Source organism: Budorcas taxicolor, chromosome 19, assembly GCF_023091745.1.
Source record: "Budorcas taxicolor isolate Tak-1 chromosome 19, Takin1.1, whole genome shotgun sequence".
NCBI lineage: Eukaryota > Metazoa > Chordata > Mammalia > Artiodactyla > Bovidae > Budorcas > Budorcas taxicolor.
In genome coordinates, this window is record NC_068928.1 from 13,786,760 (window position 1) to 13,810,645 (window position 23,886).

Here is a 23,886-nt window from a genome sequence, read left to right on the forward strand (position 1 = left end):
CCAAGGGACTCTCAAGAGTCTTCTCCAACACCACAGTTCAAAAGCATCAATTCTTTGGCTCTCAGCTTTCTTTATAGTCCAATTCTCAAATCCATACATGACTACTGGAAAAACCATAGCTTTGACTAGATGGACCTTTGTTGTCAAAGTAATATCTCTGCTTTTTAATATGCTATCTAGGTTGGTCATAACTTTCCTTTCAAGGACTAAGTGTCTTTTAATTTCATGGCTGCAGTCACCATCTGCAGTGATTTTGGAGCCCCAAAAAATAAAGTCTGACACTGTTTCCCCATCTATTTGCCATGAAGTGATGGGACCAGATGCCATGATCTTCGTTTTCTGAATGTTGAGCTTTAAGTCAACCTTTTCACTCTCCTCTTTCACTTTCATCAAGAGGCTCTTTAGTTCTTCTTCACTTTCTGCCATAAGGGTGGTGTCATCTGCATATCTGAGGTTACTGATATTTTTCCCAGCAATCTGGATTCCAGCTTGTGCTTCATCCAGTCCAGCATTTCTCATGATGTACTCTGCATAAGTTAAATAAGCAGGGTGACAATATACAGCCTTAACGTACTCCTTTTCCTATTTGGAACCAGTCTTTTGTTCCATGTCCAGTTCTGAGTAGCGGACTATTACTCGGCCATAAAAAGGGACACATTTGAGTCAGTTCTAATGAGGTGGATGAACCCAGAGCCTATCATACAGAGAGAAGTCAGAAAGAGAAAGATAAATATCATATATTAATGCATATACAGAATCTAGAAAAAAATGGTACTGAAGAATTTATTTGCAGGGCAGCAATGGAGAAACAGAGAATAGACTTATGGACATGGGGAGAGGGAAGGAGAGGGTGAGATGTACGCAAGGAGTATCATGGAAATTTATATTACCATATGTAAAACAGATAGCCAATGGGAATTTGCTGTATGGGGGGTGGGGGGGAGGAATCTCATTGTTACGGCTCCTACTACAAAAAGCCATCAACAAATTTAGAAACAGCGAAATAGAGAGATGTGTAGGTTTATTCTTGGTAGACAGCTTGTGTTGCCTCTTGTCCATTTCCCTCCCACCACATCCCAAAAAAAAAGTGGGTAGGAAGGGGAATTCAATCTCAAGACTTTACTTTGCAATGTGGTTCCAAATGCCGCTCCACAGCATATACAACACCTTCCTTCACACTTGTAGGGAAAAATCCAGCTCACCACATTTGGGTGTTGTTACTTTTAGTATAAGCTTTAGGTCTTCTATAAGAAGAATCACTCTGGATTCAAATCACACGGATGTCAATGAATGTTTTTTCCATTGTATAATCATTTAAAAATCACCTACGAATTAAAACTTGACATGATACACTGAGAATTTAGGATCATTTTTCACCAGTCCCCTGTTCTTGTGGTTGACTTCAAATGTTTGGTACAGGTGATTATAAGACGATATATTCCATGAAAAAAACATTCATGCTGGAATTATAAAATCAAATTTGTGATACAGTTCTTTTAAAGTCTGTTTTTAACTTTTGTCCTTAGGAGCTACTTTCTTCTTGTTCTGACCAGTGACCTTTTTCCTATGACAATGAAAAGAAAGTTGAATTAGAAATTTTAGATATATGTACTTTCCAAAGCCCTACCAGTTTAATAAACATTTACTGAAACCTCCACGATCAAGTATATGAGACATCAGGAACACAAAGCTGTGTCTCTGCCCTTTAGAAAAACACATCCACCTAAGTGAGAGAGAAACACCACAATAAACTACATTACAACATGGCATAAAAGATTCTGACCTAATAAAAAGAGTTCACATTGATTAACTGGTAGACACTGTTACAAGTGCTTTCTATGTATCAACTCAGATCTTCTAACTTACGAATAAGATTCTATTAGTATCCTCGTTATACAGATGTGGAAAATGAGGTGGAGTGGTTGAGTAACTTGCAGACCATCACACACTGATAGTATTAGATATGAACTCCGATATTCTGATTTTAGAGTTTGGTGAATGGTGAATGCCATCAACTAACTCTTAACCCAAGAAAAAAACTTCTGAGAAAATAATAAATATTTGCATACTACAGCAGAGTAATGCCAATCAACTCACTTAATCCTTCACTAACAGTGGCAGAGTTATTATTTATATAACTATTTCCATTATATACAGGGGGAAAGAGGCTTAAAGATGTGATTTGTTCAAAATCACACAGGAAGAGGTGATATTAGAGCCAGTTCTTCTTGCTCCATATCCAGTCTCCTCCACCCTCTACTACACCAGGGTGAGTCTATAGTGCCTGAAGTGAGGTCCACTAGGCAACAGGATTTAGGTTTATTACTCAGTTGGGAAGCAGGGTCTGAAGATATGGACTTAACAGTAATCAGCATAGAGCTGAGGCCACAGGTGTGGGTAGGATCATCATAGCAACATCTACAGTGGAAAGGTAAGCTGGTGTCAGATCAGCTCTTATGTGTATGTTATGTTAAGAAATATGGTTTTTCAATGTGAAGAAAACAGACAACCAAAGCATCTTAAGCAGGGGCTAGGGACAGGTTTATATCAAGTGTCCTCAAAGTCTTAGTGCAGCCGTAAGTTTTAATAACTTCAGGGCATAAAGGCTACGTACGGATTTATAAAAATCAACAATTAAAATATAATTTAAAATATCAGTATTTATTATTACAGTTCAACAGAGCCATGATCTTATGCTCTAGTTGATTTTCTGTCTTTGTAAAAACTTTCCTCAGCTGCTAGTCAGTACCTAACAGGATTACACTTTCAATCAGCTTTACGATCACCCAAGAATGAGGTTCTGATGTACATGCAACAATTCAGAAACAGCTCATCACAAGAAAAAGTCTAGTGAGACAGATAAGGTGACAAAGCAGGGCAACCTCCTGTGCCAATGCACTGGTCTACTAATCGTCTAATAATCCACCCAGCAACTGTTGCCACAAAGAAAAATAAAAGATGCATTAAGAAGGCACAACACTGATTAGGTACGAATTAATCTTTCCAGTGATGTATTTTCATAAGGTGGTAACATTTATTCCTCCCGTTATTAAAGCTTAAAACCACTAAACCCTTGGGACACTCTGTACACACCATGTACTGGGCTTGAACATGACTTCCCACAATACAAAATGTCAGGCTGACTCTTTCTCTCAGAAGGAAAGTGCAGGGCAGTTTTCTCACCTGAGTTCACCTTGTTCCTTCTACATGCCTAAATTTTACCTATCCCTGAAGATAATTCTACTTCTGTAAAATTTTTTGTAAATGACACCAATTCATGATTTTTCCCTTCTCTAGCTTCTATTTTACTTAAAAATTATTTTCTAATTATTTTTTTCATGTATACTAATCTCCTTTCCCTAACTTCAGGAACGGGGTCTCATTTTACACCCTTTTTACACCTTACTACATATTATGTACGTAGTACGTATTAATACAGATATATGCAGTAAGGCTAAAGATGGACAGTAAGTACTTGGTAAATGCCCACATTTTATATATGTTATATATTAACTGGTACTGACAGAATTTAAAGTGTCATTTTTCTTAAAGAGTGGAAAGAATAGTACTATGCAGAGTATTTTAGTCTGCCCCTATGAGATCACGGTTTCCTAGTAGTGATAGGCAAAAAAGGTAGTCCTGTGTACAGTCTAAAAAAATAGAAGAAGAAAAAACTGTACTTTGAAATCCTCAAAATATTAAGCTAAATGACTGAACTTATAATTTACTCGTTTATAATTTATATATAAATAAACTTGTATATAATTTCATATAAATATGTAAATGTTTATAATTTACATATAAATAAATTTATAATTTACTCAAATTATACTTTTCAGAGATGTTTCAACATGCTTCAGTGTAAATCCTACTGAAATCCTCTCCAGAATATGAAGCTTCAAGGGAGACTCCGTTGACGTGAGTTCACAGTCCTAACAAGTGGCTGCAGTAGTGTGTCCAGATGCAGGCTGCGTGGAGATGGTGCATGCGTGTGTCCTAAGTCACTGCGTCCGACTCTTTGTGACCCCATGGACTGTAGCTCGCCAGGCTCCTCTGTCCACGGGACTCTCCAGGCAAGAATACTGGACTGGGTTGCCATGGCCTTCTGCAGGGGATCTTCCAGACCCAGGGACTGAACCTGTGTCTCTTTAGTCTCCTGCACTGGCAGGCGGGTTATTTACCACTAGTGCTACCTGGGAAGTCCATGTGGAGACAGTGGACAGTGCAATTCTAACTCACAGTGAATTGAAATCATATTTCCAAAGATGGAAAAAGAAAATCATTAATATATTAGACAAATTCCAAGATTTAATTAACCAAGTTTCCAAATCATTAGCACCCTAAGATATATTACTTTTATTACATTCTATAATGTAATAAAATTACATTCTATAACGGACTGTTGTTAATGTTTAGTTGCTCAGTTGTGTCCAACTCTTTTGTGACCCCATGGACTGTAGCCCCCCAGGCTCCTCTGTCCATGGAATCTTCCAGGTAAGAATACTGGAGTGGGTTGCCATTTCCTTCTCCATAATGGACTGTAGACCTATCAAATTTTATTTCTAAAAATCTATCCTAAGGAAAAATAATGCCCATGTTATATGAATACGACAGAGTCAAACTAACTTTTACCATATACTTACCGTTTATCCTTAGCTTTTTCTAAAAAATATTTCGGAGTTGTACTAATGCTCTCCCTTTCCAAGGGCTTCTTAATCATCTTTTTCTTTTGTTTACTGGAAGTTACAAAGAGAAGAAAGAACTGAATTAAGTGCAACTTAATTTAGAGAGCTAAAACTAAAACTAGTTTTGGTTCTTGGTCACAAAATTTGTTTATCTACTTCCCGGTTTACAGTGACAACACTGTATCCACTGTAATATACTAGTTTACCTAATAGTATCTAGAGCGGTAATCCGAAGAGATGAAATTCAACCAATTTTTAAAAAGGCACTGATTATGATTAAAATATGTGTCACTCTCATATCCTGCCAATAAGTGCTAGAGTCTGATTTTGGCCAATTAACTACTTTTTACTAGCTTTATGAATTAAAATTAAGCATATTTCACTCATATGTAATAACATTTTAAAAATCTGAGTACTCAAAATTTCAGGGATGAAAAACTGACAGGGAAAGAACACACAGTATTCACAAATATTTAAGAGGAAAGCTTTTACTTTAAAATGTTCTAAAATAGTAATGTTGACAGAACTATAATGTATGAGTGTGAAAGTAAGAATGTACATGCAAAGAGAGAAAAACTCCCAAGGAAATTCAAGACTGTACCTTAGTAGTTTCTGGAAACCTTTTATGTACTCTGGGACAGGACATCCAGCCTGCTGGATAACATTGGCAACACTGAAAAAGGTACCGGTAAACATAAATTTGTATCTTGTCAAACTGTTGCTTATGTACTTAAACCCTCTGCACAACAGAAGAGGAACTGAGACTACACAAACAAGAAACTAATCCAGTAAAGTGTTCTGATAAATTATTACCAATTATTACCAGAAGCAATCATATCGGACTACTGAGAGAACAGTCTGCTGGACTGCAATCAAGGTACTGATGAATAATTTTAGCTAGCAACCGCTTCTACTCAACATGTATCAAGCCCTAACCAGCACAGCCCAGTGTTAGAAGAAACAGTGAAGTCAGAGTCACACTTAAATTTATTAAATCACAGGGCTTGGCTGACTTGAGCTTCTCATGTACAGTCACTTATTCAATGTACAGTCACTTACAAGCTTTTGTAGTATCATCATTATCCCCATTTCCCAGATGGAAAAGAAAACTGAGGTGCACACACTGATACGGGGGGTCATCACAGTCACATGCTTAGAGCTGCTGAGAACTCAGGTGCATCAAGGCTGCTGGAATATAGTCCCCTACATATCACACGAGAATGTCTGCTCATGACAAAACCAAGGTTGACAGAGCCAAGGCTCAGAAGGCACAAATCAAAATCTGTGCCACAACTGAGAAACAGGTCAATGTACAAACCACCTCCATCCACAGCTTGATTTCATTTGTTAGAAATAGGAACTGCTGTCAGTTATCATCAGCCTAACATTTCTGTAGGCAGCCCAAGTGTAGGAAATACAACTCAGCTTTTACATTAACATCTATGATGATGGGCTAAGTTAAGACGAGATTCTAAAAATGTATCTATCATAGGTTGCCCAGGCCTCAAGGGGCTACAACTGAATAATATCGGAGTGTGTAACTAAAACAGTTTTACCTCTATGACAAGTGACCTGGGACTAAAGATAAACTCCATCTGCCCTAAGAGTAATGGGAAGAATGCACCATGCTAAGAGATCATTTTGACTAGGCTGTAACATAAGAGATTCAGGGATTAACTTTAGCGATTCACTAATCCAAAAACCTTAACATCACCTTGTGATTAATATCAAGTGATGTTATTGGGAGAATTCTGTGAGTCTGAAACTTAAACGAATATTCTCTTGTGAATACTTCCAAAATCTAACAATGGAAGGACAAAAATGAAGCCTTTTGATCATTTTTCTTTCATGGCTAACATTTGGTTGACTAATACCATAAAAGAATTGGGACACAGCCATTTTGTAATTATCCATTAATTGTGTATAAGAATAAAGAACTAAACTTTGCCAACTTAACAGTAAGCTATTTCTCCTAATTTACCTTCTTAATAATGGTTTATCATCTTCAGTGAAAAATGTAACAGCTTTTCCTTTATGCCCAGCTCTTCCAGTTCGACCTAAGAGAAATCAGATCATTAAAAAACAAACAAAAAAACAAACTCATTTTTGAGGGGAACGGGACCTTCAAGATTCACATATACAAGGTCACTGGATTTTCACAGTACTGAAAAAAATGAACATGCTGAAGGGACTCTGGTAGACATGCTAAGACAGATGAGTGAGGGGGAGGGGCACATGACTCACCTATCCTGTGAATATATTCCACTGAGCTGGTTGGAAAGTCATAGTTGATAACCAAGTTCACACCTTTAAAATCGATCCCTCTGGCTAGTAAGGCTGTACAAATAAGAACCCAGATTTTTCCTGCTCTGAAGCTGTGGACTGTGTTATCTCTCTGGTTAACAGAACATACAGCAGATGTTTTAGTACCACTCTGGGAATGGAAAACAAGTGCTTCATAAATGCCAGTACTTGGTTCTTTGTTGTTTTGAAAGTTTACATTTGACTTTACCTGTTGCTGTGTTCTGTCCGCATGAATAACATCCACGTTAATACCTTCATATATGAGCTCATGAAAAAGTTCTTTAGCCCTTTCAATGGACTGAACAAAAACAAGAACAGGTGGATTGAAACCCTAAAAGAAAGCACACATAACCCGTAACTATTATATCTGCATCATTTCGTAAGATTTTAATTCAATTCAGAAATTGCCAAATTTCTCAGACCTGTGATCTCAGTCTGCCTCCATCTTCCTCAGCACCCATTCTCTACAATGGGCTTTTCCTACTTAACTTGAACAGTACTCTCCATTTTGCCCGTTCCAAAAATCGTCTAATTAATCCCCCTTCACCTTTCTACAGCAATGGATGTCCACTCCTTGAAATAAACATCTGTTTGCTTCTGTGCCTCAGAACATTTTTGTTCCTTCTTAAAATATAATAATTGTCACTTTAATCCATTATTTATCCTAACTGTGGGTATTCCCCAAAGCTTAGTTCCTGGTTCTCAGTTCTCTCAAAATTATCTTACCAAGTTAGACAAAATTTAAGTTGTAACTACCAGCTCTGAGCAAATGATTTTTACATTTTGTATTATCAAACCCTGCTTCTCTCTCAAACCCGCTTTCTATATTTTCAACTGTCAGCATTAGGACTTGACCTTGTTATTATGGTCCATACATCCTTTCAGAACCTAATGAAAGATACGAAGCTGTCTAATAGGCAACCAGACATTCACACAATTTCAGAAGGTTCACAAAACTGAAGTTCATACATGGCTAAAAATCCCTGGAGTATAATCCTATGTAAATATCTCTGAAAACCTTCCATTTCCTATTGCCAAGTGACATCATTATTAGCAAAACTAACAAACAGAGCACAATGTGCCAAGCACTATTCTAAGTACTATATTTGTATTAATTCAGTAACAAGACAAAAACCCCACCCTAGTGGGGCCTACTCATGTAAGGCCCCAGTTCTCCATGAAGCAGCAGAGTGGTGGGGGGAGATTTATATATCCATGCATACTCTTGCTTTATTGCACTTTGCAGGTTTTTCATAAATCAAAGGTTTGTGGCAACCCTACGTTCAAGCAAGTCTATCGACACCATTTTTTTCCCCAACACCATTTGCCTACTTCTTGTCTTTGTAGCACATTTTGGTAATTCTTACAATATTTCAAACTTTTTCATAATTATTATATTTGCCATGGTGAGCTGTGATCAGTCCTCTTTGATGTTACTAATATGTCACTAATCACTGAAGGTGATGGTTAGCAAGTTTAGCAATAAAGTATTTTTAATTAAGGTGTGTGCATTGTTTTTTCGACATAACGCCACTGCACACTTGACTACAGCATAGTGTAAATGTAACTTTCCTATGCACTGGGAAATCCCCAATATTCCTGTGACTCACTTAATTGTGATATTGGCTTTACTGTGGTGGTCTGGAACCGAACCCCCAGTATCTCTGAGGTCTGCTAGTTCACAGATGTGGAAAAAGGAGGCTTTCAGGCCATCAACTAGGTCTTTCCCTAGCCTTCCCTGAGCTGGCGACAGAAAACGTAACTTTATTCTAAGAGGTGAGCTTCTCCACTTGGGACGAGTTGCTCCAACGTGCTTCTTACTGACTTGCCGCTGGATTACTAAACACGACGCAGGAAAACGTGCTCAGCCTCCCGTCAGTAATACAAGGCTTGGTGAGCTTCATCGACGTTTGAAAATGCAACCCAAATCTACCTTTTTAACAAGTTCCCTCATGGCCAGTAGTTTTCCAGTCTCCGAACCAACAAAGAGAAGCTCTTGTTCTACCGTCTCTACTGCAGAGTTCCTGAGGAGAAAAACATATCTTACAGTTTGTGACAGCCAATCTTTGTTTTTCCCCATAAATTCTAAATAAATGAAAAAATTTACACACAACTCCAACAGAATGACTTTTTCCATTATCAATAAAGTACCTAATTATTTACATTTTAAAGACAAAGTTTTTTTAAATTTACTTTTACCTAGAGAATAATTGCTTTACAATGTTGTGTTGGTTTCTGCCATTTAACAACATGAATCAGTCATAAGTATACATATGTCCCCTCTCTCCCTATCCTACCCCTCGGTTGTCACAGAGCTCCGTGTTATACCAAAGTTTTTTAATTTTAGTTCAAGTACAGCTGATTTACAATGTTGTATTAGTCTCTGGTGATTCAGTTTTATATATATACATACACACACACGCACACACACACATACTTTTTCAAACTCTTTTCCATCATAGGTAATTATATGTGGTTTATGTATTTTACCTTTAGAAGTTCGCATCTGCTAATCCCAAACTCCTACTTTACCCCTCCCCCCTAACTTTCCCTGAGGTATTCGTGAGTTTATTTTCTATGTCCATGAGCCTGTTTCTGGTTTGTGAATAAGTTCACTTGTATCGTTTTTAGATCCTACGCGTAAGCAGTATCATATCTGTCTCTCTCTGACTTGCTCCACTTAGTCTGATCGTCTCTAGGCCCATCTGTGCTGCTGCAAATGGCATCACATCATTCTTTTCTAAGAGTCAGACATGACTGAAGCCACTCAGCAGCAGCAGCAGCATTCCACTGTGTATGTGCACGTCACATCTTTACCCGTTTATACGTCAGTGGACATTTAGGCTCTGTCCACATCTTAGCTGTTATAAATAGTGCTGCTATGAACACTGGGGTGGCATGTATCTTTTCAAATCAGTTTCCTCTGGATATATGCCCAGAAATAAGATTGATGTATCATATGGCAACTCTATTTTTAATTTTTTAAGGAATCTCCATACTGTTCTCCATAGTGGCTGCACCGATTTACGGTCCCACCAGCAGTGTAGCAGGGTCCCCTTTCCTCTACACCCTCTCTAGCGTTCATTCTTCGTAGCCTTTCTGACGATGGCCATTCTGACTCGTGTGAGGCAGTGCCTCATTGCAGTTTTCAGTTGCATTTCACTAATAATTAGTGACGTTGAGCATCTTCTCATGTGCCCATTGGCCATCTGGATGCCTTCTTCAGAGAAATGTCTATTTAAGTCTTTAAATGTTCTGTTCTGATTATAAAAATGTTATTTCAATTAAAAAAAATAAGACATAAACAATAAGTTGCCCGCAATTCTACCCTTTTAGGACAACTTTTGATATTTTGTTGTGTTCTAGTCATATATTTTCATGTTTCCAATTACTTTTAAAATCTTTCTAAAAGTAAAATTATTGGGTAAAATGAGAACATTTTAAAGGTTGCTTCATATGGCTAAATTTTTTTCATAATGATAGCAAAGGTTTATATATAGACAGTTGGGAGTGAGGTATCTTAAGGCTTTATTAACACTCTCTAAGCCACTGTAATATACTAGACTATGTATAAATACTTTTCCCACTCTGTTATCTCCCTTCATATTCATGGTGAATCTGTTCTATTTTTCTTTTTATACACAGGAGTTTTAAGTTGGAAGTAGATAGGATATTCTTTATTATTTCATTTGGCTTTTTACTTAACATGGTATTACAAGCACTTTTTCATATAGCTACAATCTTCACTTTTACTACTTCATTTCCATTCTCCTGGCAACAATACTGGAGTACGTAGTCATTCCCTTCTCCAGGGAACCTTTCCAACCTAGCAATTGAACACAGGTCTCCTGCACTGCAGGCAGATTCTTTACTGTCTGAGCCACCAGGGAAGCTCCATACTACTTCATGGGTTGCACTACAGTATATCAGGGGCAGTATTATAATTTCATAAAACTTTTTTCCTACCGTTTAGCATAAATGCACCCCAAAATATTTTTAAAAAGCAATTATAAATCAAGTGGCTCAGTAACATCAGCTTCCTTCTCTCAGCCCTACTGAGTTAAGCCATCAAAGAGATTAAATCCTCTGGGTGGCCACAGAGCTCATGGTCATACTTTATGGAAGGGAAAAATCAACTAAATGCATGATGACAGCAATATCTACATGACAATATGAGAATGTCCCTTTAGATTATTCTAACACAGAATATCCTTAATCAATCTTGACTTTAAAGAATATGTTTCTTTCAGTAGAACTCTTTTTATTAATCTTAGGCCACACAACCTGTCTCTTTTAGTCTAAAATAATGACTTTTTTTTTTTTTTAATCAGTGGGATAACGTGGAAGAATTACCTTGCTCCAATGGATACAGTAATGACATTGTCCAAGTTCAGTTTGCACCACTGTTCAACATCATAGGCAAAAGTTGCACTGAACATAGCTCTCTTCACCTTGTGGGATGTACAGGCCAAGAAAATGGAAGCCAGCTGGTCTCTGAACCCAGTTTTGCCATCTTCAAACAGTTTATCTGATTCATCTACTACCAGCCATTCAACACTAAGAAACAACAACAAAAAACATTTGTGGTTTATTGAACTGAAAGATCCAGGACACGTCATTAAACTACTTCTTCAAACCACAATGACGCGTCTCAGATCTACATACTGTACCAGAAAAAGGTACAAGAAAAATAAGCAATAAAAAGGCAAAACAAGATCAACATAAATTACTGTACCTATTCCATTAGACCCAAAGGATATGAAGTCCCACTGGCAATGTCAGAACCTCAGATAAACATTAGGAACTCCATCACCACTGCTGAAAAGATGTGAAAATTTCTAGGGAAACTCTGTACTAATTGCTTATCAGAATCTGTTAACTTTATTTCAGACCAGATAGTTACTTTTTTCTCAGCACCAACATTGACTGAAAGCTGGCAGATAGCAAGCTCCAAAGGGCAATAATACGAGTATTATATTATAGTTGAGGACAAAATATAATCAACTTAATGAAAAACAAACATAAAAGACATTATTAATGTACCTTGTTAAGTCTATTCCTGGAGGATCTTGTTTCAATAAATAGATTAGTCGATTTGGAGTAGTCACAAGGATATCTGTAAGGAAAAACAAATGGTACAAACTGCAAAACATTCATCCCTCTTGAACTAGGGATTAAGCCCCCTGCATTTCAGTTAATAACCTCAAGTGGGAGAAGTGCTGATATGCACTATACCAATAACACAACAAACTAATGTACATATTTTTAAAATCCATCATAGCACAAACTACTAAATCCTTACTCTCCTTTTATTTGACCTGCCTGGATCACAAATGAACTGTGGAAAATTCTGAAAGAGATGGGAATACCAGACCACCTGACCTGCCTCTTGAGAAATCGGTATGCAGGTCAGGAAGCAACAGTTAGAACTGGACATGGAACAACAGACTGGTTCCAAATAGGAAAAGGAGTACATCAGAGCTGTATACTGTCACCCTGCTTATTCAATTTATATGCAGAGTGCATCATGAGAAACGCTGGGCTGGAGGAAGCACAAGCTGGAATCAAGACTGCCGGGAGAAATATCAATAACCTCAGATATGCAGATGACACCACCCTTATGGCAGAAAGTGAAGAGGAACTAAAGGGCCTCTTGATGAGAGTGAAAGAGGAGAGTGAAAAAGTTGGCTTAAAGCTCAACATTCAGAAAACTAAGATCATGGCATCCGGTCCCATCACTTCATGGGACATAGATGGGGAAACAGTGGAAACAGTGGTTGACTTTATTTTTTTGGGCTCCAAAATCACTGCAGTTGGTGATTGCAGCCATGAAATTAAAAGACACTTACTCCTTGGAAGGAAAATTATGACCAACCTAGATAGCATATTCAAAAGCAGAGACATTACTTTGCCAACAAAGGTCTGTGTAGTCAAGGCTATGGTTTTTCCAGTGGTCATGTATGGACGTGAGAGTTGGACTGTGAAGAAAGCTGAATGCCGAAGAATTGATGCTTTTGAACTGTGGTGTTGGAGAAGACTCTTGAGAGTCCCTTGGACTGCAAGGAGATCCAACCAGTCCATTCTAAAGGAGATCAGTCCTGGGTGTTCATTGGTAGGACTGATGTTGAAGCTGAAACCCCAATACTTTGGCCACCTGATGCAAAGAGCTGACTCATTTGAAAAGACCATGATGCTGGGAAAGATTGAGGGCAGGAGGAGAAGGGGACAACAGAGGATGAGATGGTTGGATGGCATCACCAACTCAACAGATATGAGTTTGGGTAAACTCTGGGAGTTGGTGATGGACAGGGAGGCCTGGCGTGCTGTGGTTCATGGGGTCGCAAAGAGTTAGACACAACTGAGTGAGTGAACTGAACTTGGCCTCTAAGAGGCAAGAATATAATCATCCAACAGTCTGCTTTTCAAACATTCGTTTGTTTTTCAGGAAAATACTTTCCTTAAATGGAACTTTATTCAGAAGTTCAAGATAAAAGCCAAGTAAAAGAGCTTCTCTGGTGGATGTTAAGAATAGGGATGTAAGCCAGTCTGATCTGCAGAATATTTCCATGGCAGGTTAACAACCAATAGAATAAAGCAGGGATTCTGAGTACCACAGACATTTTGGTTCAGACAACCCCTTGTTGCAGGAAGCTGTTCTGCGCACTGCAGGGTGTGCAGTAGTACCTCTGGCTTCTATCCCTCTAACAGTAGCTCCCCAGCTGTGACGAAACATCTCCATATATTGCCAAATATCCCTGGGGTGGAGGGTAAGGTGGAGAACCCCTGGTATATATTTATGTAACTACTGGGTGAGAGCAGATTTCTTTCAGCTGTTCTAAAAATCAAACTAACTACACTTTAAGATTTTTTAGGTGGCAATTAGGATATTTGTAATTTCCAAATCCCTTATATTTCAAGCATGAACTGAACTGAATTTACAACTTCCATCCTCTTGAATGCATGCTCAGTTGTGTCAGGCTCTGTGACCCCATGGGGCCTGCCAGGCTCCTCTGTCCATGGAATTTTCCAGACAAGAATCCTGGAGTCAGTTGCCATTTCCTCCTCCAGGATCTTCCCCACTCAGGGACTGAACCCGAGTCTCTTGCACTGGCAGGTGGATCCTTTACAACTGGGGCCACCTCGTCCCTCACCAAATTTCTTAGATGATTTAGGTCCAAATTTCTTGGCTGCAACTGCTGCTTTGTGGATCATGTGTATCCGGAATCCTGTTCCCTCGGATAGTTTTATTAACTCTCGGTGAATCTAAAACAGAAATGATAAAAACATCAGCTGCTGAAACACCTGGGTAAGATGTACAGTCACTTTAGTATTTATAAAATAAATCTAGGATCAATCCATGAATACCTGAAAGTAAGCTTATGATAATCTGTAGATTAACTTGGAATCTTGGCATTTTGGAACTTCAATGCCAAATAAGATTCAGCAGTTTCTTCAAGTCTAGTAAACCAGTTCCAAGAGATAAAATCAAAACTCTTCAACTCTATTATTTTTAAGAATAAAGTACCATTTCAAAACGATTTCAGACTTGGCATGTGTTTCCATTAAGCACACAGGGAGAGCTGAATGGATCGCTGTACAGTTTTACTTTCTCAAAAACTGAGATGAGGTTTCCTTTTTTCTAGGTGAGAAAAAGTTTTAAAGAGGAACTATATATATTACAGACCACTTCCCACTTCTGTCTGTGGCTCAGACAGTAAAGAATCTGCCTGCAATGCAGATGACCCAGGTTCGATCCCTGGGTAGGGAAGATCCCCTGAGAAAGGGAATGGCAACCCACTCCGGGATTCCTGCCTGGAGAATCCATGGACAGAGGAGCCTGGTGGGCTACAGTCCATGGACTTGCAGAGTTGGACTTGACTAAGCAACTAACACACATAAGTTATGGTAGCCTTCCAACTACAAGGATCTTAGAGCATATACCAAAGTATAAATGCTAAGATCATCATATTTTAGAAAACTGTAAGACTTTATGCGGTAAGATACTAAGAAGTATGCTTTGTACACAATACTTGACCATGACAAAGACACGGGCCTTACTCTCCTGGACCTTTCTTTTACCTTCAACTAAGAAAGATGACTGGCAAACACAAACACATACTCTTCAGAAACTACAGGTTATACCTGGCTGGCAAGTTCTCGTGTTGGTGATATAATCAGGGCTCTGAAGCCTTTATTTGTGGGTTGTTTCAGGTGCATTAAAATAGGAATGCTAAAAGCCAAAGTCTTTCCAGATCCAGTAGGAGCAGAAGCCAGCAGTTCTCGACCCTAAAAACAGAGCACATTAAGTATAAGGAAGAGTACATACATTTTTCAGTGCCAGTCAAATAATGCTACCCGCCATAAAAATAAAATTATACACAGTAACTCCAGATACTCACATTCCCATCATTCTTCTAACTTCTCCCATATTTGCTTTTCTAACATCACCCATCTCTGCTACCACCACCCCAACGGAGTTCCTGAGCATTATCACTAAAGTTAATTTGAACTGGGCAAAGAAAGTAGATTACTAAAGTCCAAAGATAATTCACAACCATATTTCCATTATTTCAATTTTCCTTCTTCCTAATCTTCTTTTATCAAAGTTAAATCAGAAAACCAACTTTTGGTCCTGATATCTGTATTGCTCCATCCTTACGGAAACTTTTAATAAATAACAGAAGGACTAAATGTAAAATAAAAAGTGGTGCTAACACGAGTGACAGTCATATACAGGTGACAATCTTCAAAAAGTCACTGTGCTTTCTAAAGCTTTAAGCTAAGGTCACTACAGAAACATTTTAATGAAAATTAAAAGCAAATTTGCTATAATGTCAGTCAAAAACATCCTTCAAATATATTCTTACTTCAGTTTCCAAAGAAAATGAAAAGGATTAATACAGATGAGGAGGGAACTCATACCCTTTGGCTACTAGAACTGGGAAGGTCGTCTTGGTTATGTGGGGAGAAAAAGTCAACTCTCACTACTACAAAAAAACCTCAGAAAAACTTAATTTCAAAAATCTAAGTTAACTCATACCTCCGTCAACAGTGCATAAACAAATCATGGTATACTCATACAAGAGAATACAACTCAGCATATCATATATCAATAACAAATTGATATATGCAGCGTGGAAGAATCTCAAAAAAAGTTCACAGAGTGAATGAAAGAAACCAAAAATAAAAGAATACATAATGAATGATTCCATTTATAGGAATTCTATAATATATGTCAATAAGAACCAGAACAGGGCTTCCCTGGTGGCTAGCGGTAAAGAATCCACCTGGAATGTAGGAGACGTGGGTTTGATCCCTAGGTTGAGACGATCCCCTGGAGAAGGAAATGGCAACCCAATCCAGTATTCTTGTCTGAGAAATCCCATGGACAGAGGAGCCTGGTGGGCTACAGTCTATAGGGTTGCAGAGTCAGACACAACTGAGAGATTAAACAACACAAAGAACCAGAAGAGTGCTCACCTCTGGGTGAGGGTGGGGTGGGGACTGAATGGAAAGGGTATCAAACTGTTGAAATTCACTAAACTGTGCACTTAACATCTATGTATTTTTTCAGTACTTAAATATAGCTCAATAATAAAAGGTACTGGGATATGGGAATTCCCCGGCGGTCCAGTGGTTAGGACTGTGATTTCACTGCTGAGGGTGTGGGTACAATCCCTGGTTGGGGAACTAAGATCCCACAAGCTGCACAGCGTGGCCAAAATCTTTTAAAGTACTGGGATTAAAAACAAAGTCAGGTTATATACAAGAATTCAGTACTTCTGAAATAGTTCTTGGATATTATAAACCAAATCAATGATGGATAAACAGAACAGAGTCTCTATCCTCAGATGAACAGTTTTAGTTAAATGGAAAATGTAAGTGCAGTTAGTGCAAATACATAGTATATAAAGTGTAAGATAAATGTTGCAAGAAAAAGAAAACATATGGAGAACTGGGTGTTAGGGGAAAGAGTGTTGGTAAAGGAAAAAGAAGATCACATCAAGCAGTAGTGATCAGGACAAATTTCATGGCGGCACAGGCATTAGAGATGGAGTTTAGAGCATGGCAAGGATTTCAACAAGGGGCGATAAGGCAGAAGGGAGGATCTCAAAGACAGAGCAAAGAGAATGCACGCGCGCACACACACACACACGCGGCCTTCACACTCACATGCAGCATAACTGGAATGGCTTGCATTTGGATTGCTGTAGGTATCTGGAAGCCTGCATCTAGAATGTTCTGAAGCAGTCGAGAATTGATTTTATATTCCTGGTCAAGTTGCTGAAATGTAGCAATTGGGTCAGGAAGATCAGTTCCCTGGACATGAATTTTATGTTTATTCCGGAAGAAGTTTAGCTGAAAAGTAAAGTAAAGGGATTTGGTAAAATACATGGTCAGATGTTGTAAAGCAATAATAAGTTTTTGAAATAAGCTTTAGTAGCATATGAAGCTTTCTAGTTAAATTCCAGGCCCTAAAAGAGACATATTAGGTACAATTTCCGCCCTTTCATAGAAGGATGACCTTCCTAACAATGAAGCCTATCTGTCCACACTTTCCACACCTAATGTGTCAATGCCATGAATAACATTACTCATATTCATGTGCTACTGCCACAGTCACACTCTTATATAAACTGCTAGAAGACAGGCACTGAATCAATCTATCTGCTTTCTGTGGCACTTAGCACACAAGGGCCAATGCTTTTTAACGATCTACCCTAAAAACTCTACTTATTACGACTGAATGCCGCTAGAAGAGTCAAGCGATGCTGGTTTTTTTTTTTTTGGTTTTCCCACTCTCTGATCCAGACAGCCAAATTCTGGATTCAGGATTACTAAATGAGCTGAACACCACTCCATCTACAACACGCCAGGAGTGCAGCAAACTCAACAATGGCAGATTTGTTGTCTCAAGTTACAAAACAGGTTTCTTAAGAATTCCAACTCTCAAATCCCTGTCACATGAAATTCTTCAAAACCAGTGAGTTTAACATAAAGGAGAAAGTGGGCCAATTTTATGTTTATCAAAGGGAAATAAGAAATTTAAAAAATTAATTCTAAACACATTATCAAATTTGACCCTGTTTAAGTTTCAAGATACTTTCAAAAATTTTAAACTTTGAAAATTTCAGCCACAGCACAAAGGCTACTTTAAGTTTTCATTAAAGTAAAATCTAGACTACTATAAATAATCTTCTATCTTAACAAAATCATACTTTGATGAACAAAAAACCCAAGCACAGTGGAAAAGGCACAAGGCCAGAAAAACAATTAGGGCGAAGATATTTTTCTCACCTTTTCTTTTCTTAGCTGCTCTAACTTTCCTGACGTTAGTTTATTTTCTCTTTTAACATTTTTATCTTCAATCTTTGCTTCCACAGATGATATCCACTGTATAGTAGAAACTTCTTCTTCAGAAGTAATTTCTAAAATATATTTTATAAAAAATTATAAGAGATTTAAACTGTAACATTCTTAGGTGGCACAAACAGGCCATACCTTCACACTGAAAGAAAAAGTAACAGCTGATACAACTAGATAGTTCTGGTAACTGGCCTAGTTGACTTTCAAGTTTACATGGGAAAATAAATATGCAAGGATAGCTAAAAAAATTCTAAGAACAGTAATTAGTAAAGACTACTTCTGGAATTTCTTTTAAATTTTTTTCAACTTCACTGAGGCACAACAGACACAATAAACTGCACATATTTCAAGTATGCAATTTGAGGAGTTTTGACATATGTATGTACTTGTTAGACTTCCCTGCTGCTCTGTGGTAAAGAATCCACCTGCAATGCAGTGGACATGGGTTTGATCCCTGACCTGAGAAGATCCCCTGGCGAAGGAAATGGCAACCCACTCCAGTATTCTCGCCTGGGAAATCCCCTGGACAGAGGAGCTTGGCAGACTACAGGCCATGGGGTTGCAAAAGAGGTGGACACGACTGAGCGACCAAACAACAGCAACAACACACCTGTTAAACCACCAACACAATTAAGGCCATTTCCATCAGTTCCCAAAATGCCTTGTAGCCCCTTATAATGCATTACTCCATTCCTAGGCAACGACCTGTTTTCTCTCATTGTTGATTAATTAACTTAATTTTCTCCTGGAATCTTATATAAATGGAATCATACAGTATGTACCAAATTTAGTATGGTTTCTTTCACTTAGTAGTTATCCTGAGATTCATCCATTCAATCTATGCTGGAGAATGTATCGATAATTTTAAACCTTTTATTTATAGGGAGTATCCTATCGTATGGATATACAATCTGTCTATTCTCCACTGTCCAGGGACACTTGGGTCATTTCATATTTGGCTATTACAAACAAAGCTGCTACGAACACAAGTATACAAGCCTTTGTGAGAACATGTTTTCCTTTCTGTTGGGTAAATTCCAGGAGCAGAACAGGTGGATCACATGGTAAGTGTATGTTTATTATCATTATTTTTTAATTCTTTTCAATTTCTACCAAAAAAGCCTACTAGAATTTTAATTGGATTTGCACTGATCCTATAGCTTACTTTAGGGAGAACGTATCCAGTTGCTCAATCGATAAACATGGTATGCCACACTACTCTACTGGGATTTATAACACAGTATTAGTCGCTCAGTCGTGTCCGACTCTTCGTGACCCCATGGACTCTGGTCCCCCAGGCTCCTCTGTCCACGTGACTTTCCAGGCAAGAATACTGGAGTGGGTTGCCATTCCCTTCTCCAGAGGATCTTCCCAACCCAGGGACTGAACCTGGGTCTCCTGAATTGCAGGCAGATTCTTTACTGTCTGAGCCACCAGGGAAGCCCATTTATAACATAAGGCCACGTTAACTGAAACAAGCTTGTACTGGTGTATGAATACAGAATCAGAAGTAAATGAAATAGAACAAACGCCAAAGACCCAAATATATATGGGAAATAAGTTACAATAAAAGCTGTATCTGAATCCAATGGGGAGAAGATGGATTATCAATACATTAAGACAGTCAGCTAGCCATCTGGAAAAAAAATTAAATTAGTTCCTTATTTACTCCTTACACCAAATAAAATCCCAGAGGGCCAAAGATTTCAATATAACAAAATGAAATTACAAATAAGAAAGTATGGGAGAATTTTAAAAAATATATTAATTTAATGCTTAGGGCACAAAAGCAAAAACAAATTATAAAGGGAAAGATACATTTAACACATAAAATGGCAAAAATAAATAAGATTATAAGAGGACAAACTAGAAAACATATGTAAACACAGTATGCTAGACTAGAGCTAATTTCCCCAAGAAATTAAGAAGAAACAGATGAACAGTATAGTAGAAAAAAGGTGCAATACGACATGAGGAGGCAAATTATAATAACAGAAAAAGAAAACTCTCATACACTGCTGGTGGGCATCACCAACTGGAATGACTTTTTTAAAAAAATAAAAAATTATGCTCACTTTTATGAGGAGACAGCTGGCATTAACAGACCTGAATCATTACTAATCCACCAGACCTTGAATTCTCCAATTAAAACTCTTTACATCTATCCACACTTGCTACTAAATGACTACAGGACGTATCTGTGTGTTTCTGGTTGCCCAGTATTTGAATCTTTTCCCTAAGCTGGTGTCAGGTCTTTTAAGAATCCGTCTTGATGGAAGGCTTTATATTAAACTTCCTTGTAGCCAGGAAAGTAAAATGACTTTTATTGCAACACTGTCACCAAAACTGTGGAAACAAAGTAAATGTTCGTAACACAGAAACTTGTCAAATCAATTATGGAACATCCCTACAATATATAAAGGGACACTATGCTATGGTTCAATGAACAAAGCAGTAGACTTCCTAATGATACCATGTTTCTGGTGGACAATTCCTAAATATCTAAATTTAAAATAAGTTTATCTGTTAACTATGAAATCCCACTTCTAAGAATTTATCAAAGAGATATACCCACACATACACACAAAGTAGAATAACATTTGCTGCGACACTGTACAAGCAAAAGTGGAGAAACAAGGTAAAGGCCCACCACTTAGGAACTTGTCACATCAATAATGGAATGTATAACGGGATATGAGGCTGCATTAAAATGAGCAACGCAGCACATTTCCTACTCATTCATAACAAATTCCAAGATACAGTTTTTTTATAAAAGCGGTAGAGGGAAGGGAGGTTCAGAACAGAACAGCACGTAGAGTATGCAATCATTCATGCTTTTTAAGGGAGGTATAAATACATGTCAATAGACTATCTCTACAAAAATATCTAAGAAACTGATTAACAGAGGTTGCCTCTGGAGAAACAGGGGACTAGAGATAAAATGTTGGGAAGAAAACTTACTTTTCACCATTGTATAACTTTTAAAAATCATGTGTATTTACTTTACCAAAAAGGTAAAATGGCTAGGAAACTTAATAGACGAACAAGGAAAAAGACAAATACCCCTATAGTTGAGTACTGGAAAAAAAAAAAAAAATTGTGGAAAACAGCCAATGAATACAAACAAGTCACAAAACTTGAAATGTAAATATCCAGTAAAGCCTATGAAAAGATGTTCAATCTCACCAGTTACCAAGAAAATATAAATAAAGAAGTTTCACTCATTAGATTGGGGAGGAAAAAAAAAGACCAACACTGCCATGGCTGTGAAGTGAAGTCGCTCAGTCGTGTCCGACTCTTTGAGACCCCATGGACTGTAGCCTATCAGGCTCCTCCGTCCATGGGATTTTCCAGGCAAGAGTACTGGAGTGGATTGCCACTTCCTTCTCCAGGGGAATCTTCCCGACCCAGGAATCGAACCCGGGTCTCCCTCATTGCAGGCAGACGCTTTACCGTCTGAGCCACCAGGGAAGCCAGTCACTTTGCAGTTATCTGTTCAAAGAAAGACCTGTGCGTGCCCTTTCGCCCACTGAATCCACTTTCGGGATGCTAATTACAGAAATAACAGCACCTGTATAAAAAGATATGTTTACAAGTATCTTTACTGTAACAATATTTGTAATCACAAATACCCTGAAACAACTTGAATGCTATCAAATGACAAACAGCCATATATTGTCTGACATGTAACCATAAGGTTGTACTACTTCTGTAAATGAAAAAAAAATTAAAGACAAAAACCATAAATCAAGCCCTAACCTGAAGTCATCTTCTTCTTCTTTTTCCTGTTCTGCTCCTTCTTCCTTTCAATTTGGCTTTCTTCTTTTTTCTCTTCATCTCGTAGCTCCTGATGAGTTCTTAATGCCCCACAATCACCTGGGACAGACTTTTTGTTTCCAAAAAAGTCCAATCCCTGTAGCACCTCCGAGGAATCAAAGTCATATTTCCTTTTTCCTATCTAAAACCCAAAACATTTTAAATGAAAGCTGTGGACAGATTCGGCATTGTTATCACTCTAGCCGCATTGACAGTAAGGATGTGGGTACAATGACTCCCAATCTTTTTTGTCTTTCGCCAAATATCTGTTGAGCTGACAAGAGTTTCAGCAAATGGAATCCGAGATGATACCTTTTCTGACTTTATAACAGTAATATGATAATCATAATAGCAACTAACACTTTTAAACCTAACACTTATGCTTAATCTGCATAACAATAACACCACATAATCAGGCAAATTCTAACCATGTTTAGATATATCAAATTCCTCCTTCCTTCAAAACCTCTAACAAGGTAAATAGCAATATTGCAGATGAGAAAAATCGAGGCATTAACAGGTTAAGTAACTTTACCAAGGTCTCAAAACTGGTAACTAGTAGGCCCAGGATTTGAACTTGAATAATCTGGTTCCAGAGTTCAAACTCTTAACAACTACACTATAAGAAAGAAGAAACACACGTGTGGCGCACACACAAAAATGTCTCCAGTCCCAATACCAAAGTTGATATTCAAATTTTTCACAACTGGGTCCCAACTTCTCTCGATTTCTCACTCACTCCTTTCCCTCTGTAAGAGCGCCCATTTCAAATGGTTCTTCTCGCTACTTAATACGCCGTGGAGTAGCGGGAATTAAAAAAAAAACAAAAACCCATGCCCACGCAAGCCAAGACAAACCCGGGAAGAACACCGTGAAATAATTTGTTCTCTCCGTTTGGGGTTGTGGCTGTTTTTCAAATTATTTTCCATCAGTTTCGGAGCAAAGATAATTTTTGAGAGTAAGGTTCTAACGGTGCTTTCAATAAACTCAGAAGAGCGGCCAGGAAGGTGGAGTGGAGGTGAAACGTTTCCTTGCTAGACCTAACCAAGTCTACAGAAGGACAGGTAAACGGTTCATTCAAAAGGCTGCGGTAAGCTGAATGTCAAAGGAGGGAAAATGCCCCACAACCGGGCCACGGGGTTTCCGAGTGCGGGCTCCCCCAGCAGCCGGCAATTTCTCCGGCTCCCGCCCTTCTCAGTTACTCGCGCTTCTGCCCACAATACCTGGAATCGAGCTGCGTCCGCTGAGAAGCGTCTCAGGTCGAATCTGGCCCCCGCGCCGAGCCGGCGAAACAGATCGTGAGCATCCATCTTTACCCACAAAGCTCCGCGGTCACAGCGCCTGCGCGGAGGACTTCCTCTCCCAGAAGGCCTAGGGCGGGCGGAAGTGGCTGGGGGAGGGGGCGGGGCCTCCTGGCTGTGAGACGTCCGGCCGGTTTACCGAGTTACTGTCTGTCGTTATTTGTTTGATTAAAAAAATATTTATCCAAATCTTATGCCAGGCACTCACTATTCTATACTTTAGGGATAGTTTGGTAAACAACACTCCACGAATCTCACCTCAGGAAACTTAACATTTTAGTGATGATAGAAGATGTTAACAAACAAGCAGAATAATTCCTAAATCAGAAAAGTGATATGAGACAAGGATAAAAATGGGAACAGGGAGGTCAGTCAAAGTAGAAATGATGGTGGTGGCTTGGACTAGGGTGGTA

The 23,886-nt window shown here is 38.4% G+C and overlaps 1 protein-coding gene across 2 annotated transcripts; it reads right to left on the reverse strand.

The window, feature by feature from the left end:
- Positions 1–1,011: 1,011 nt before the first annotated feature.
- DDX52 (DExD-box helicase 52) lies at positions 1,012–23,482 on the reverse strand. Of its 2 annotated transcripts, XM_052657745.1 has the most exons (15): positions 23,396–23,482; positions 22,116–22,314; positions 18,288–18,418; positions 17,163–17,348; positions 15,132–15,275; positions 14,141–14,252; positions 12,033–12,105; positions 11,343–11,546; positions 8,923–9,013; positions 7,198–7,320; positions 6,930–7,080; positions 6,667–6,742; positions 5,287–5,358; positions 4,644–4,736; positions 1,012–1,564 (listed from the first exon to the last, which is right to left on the reverse strand). In XM_052657745.1, the coding sequence occupies exons 1-15, from the start codon at positions 23,480–23,482 to the stop codon at positions 1,510–1,512; spliced, it is 1,797 nt and encodes a 598-aa protein (XP_052513705.1). In that variant the 3' UTR covers positions 1,012–1,509. The 2 variants fall into 2 exon arrangements, with proteins under 2 accessions (XP_052513705.1, XP_052513704.1); XM_052657744.1 differs by having other exon boundaries at positions 6,930–7,320.
- Between the last annotated feature and the right edge of the window lie 404 nt (positions 23,483–23,886).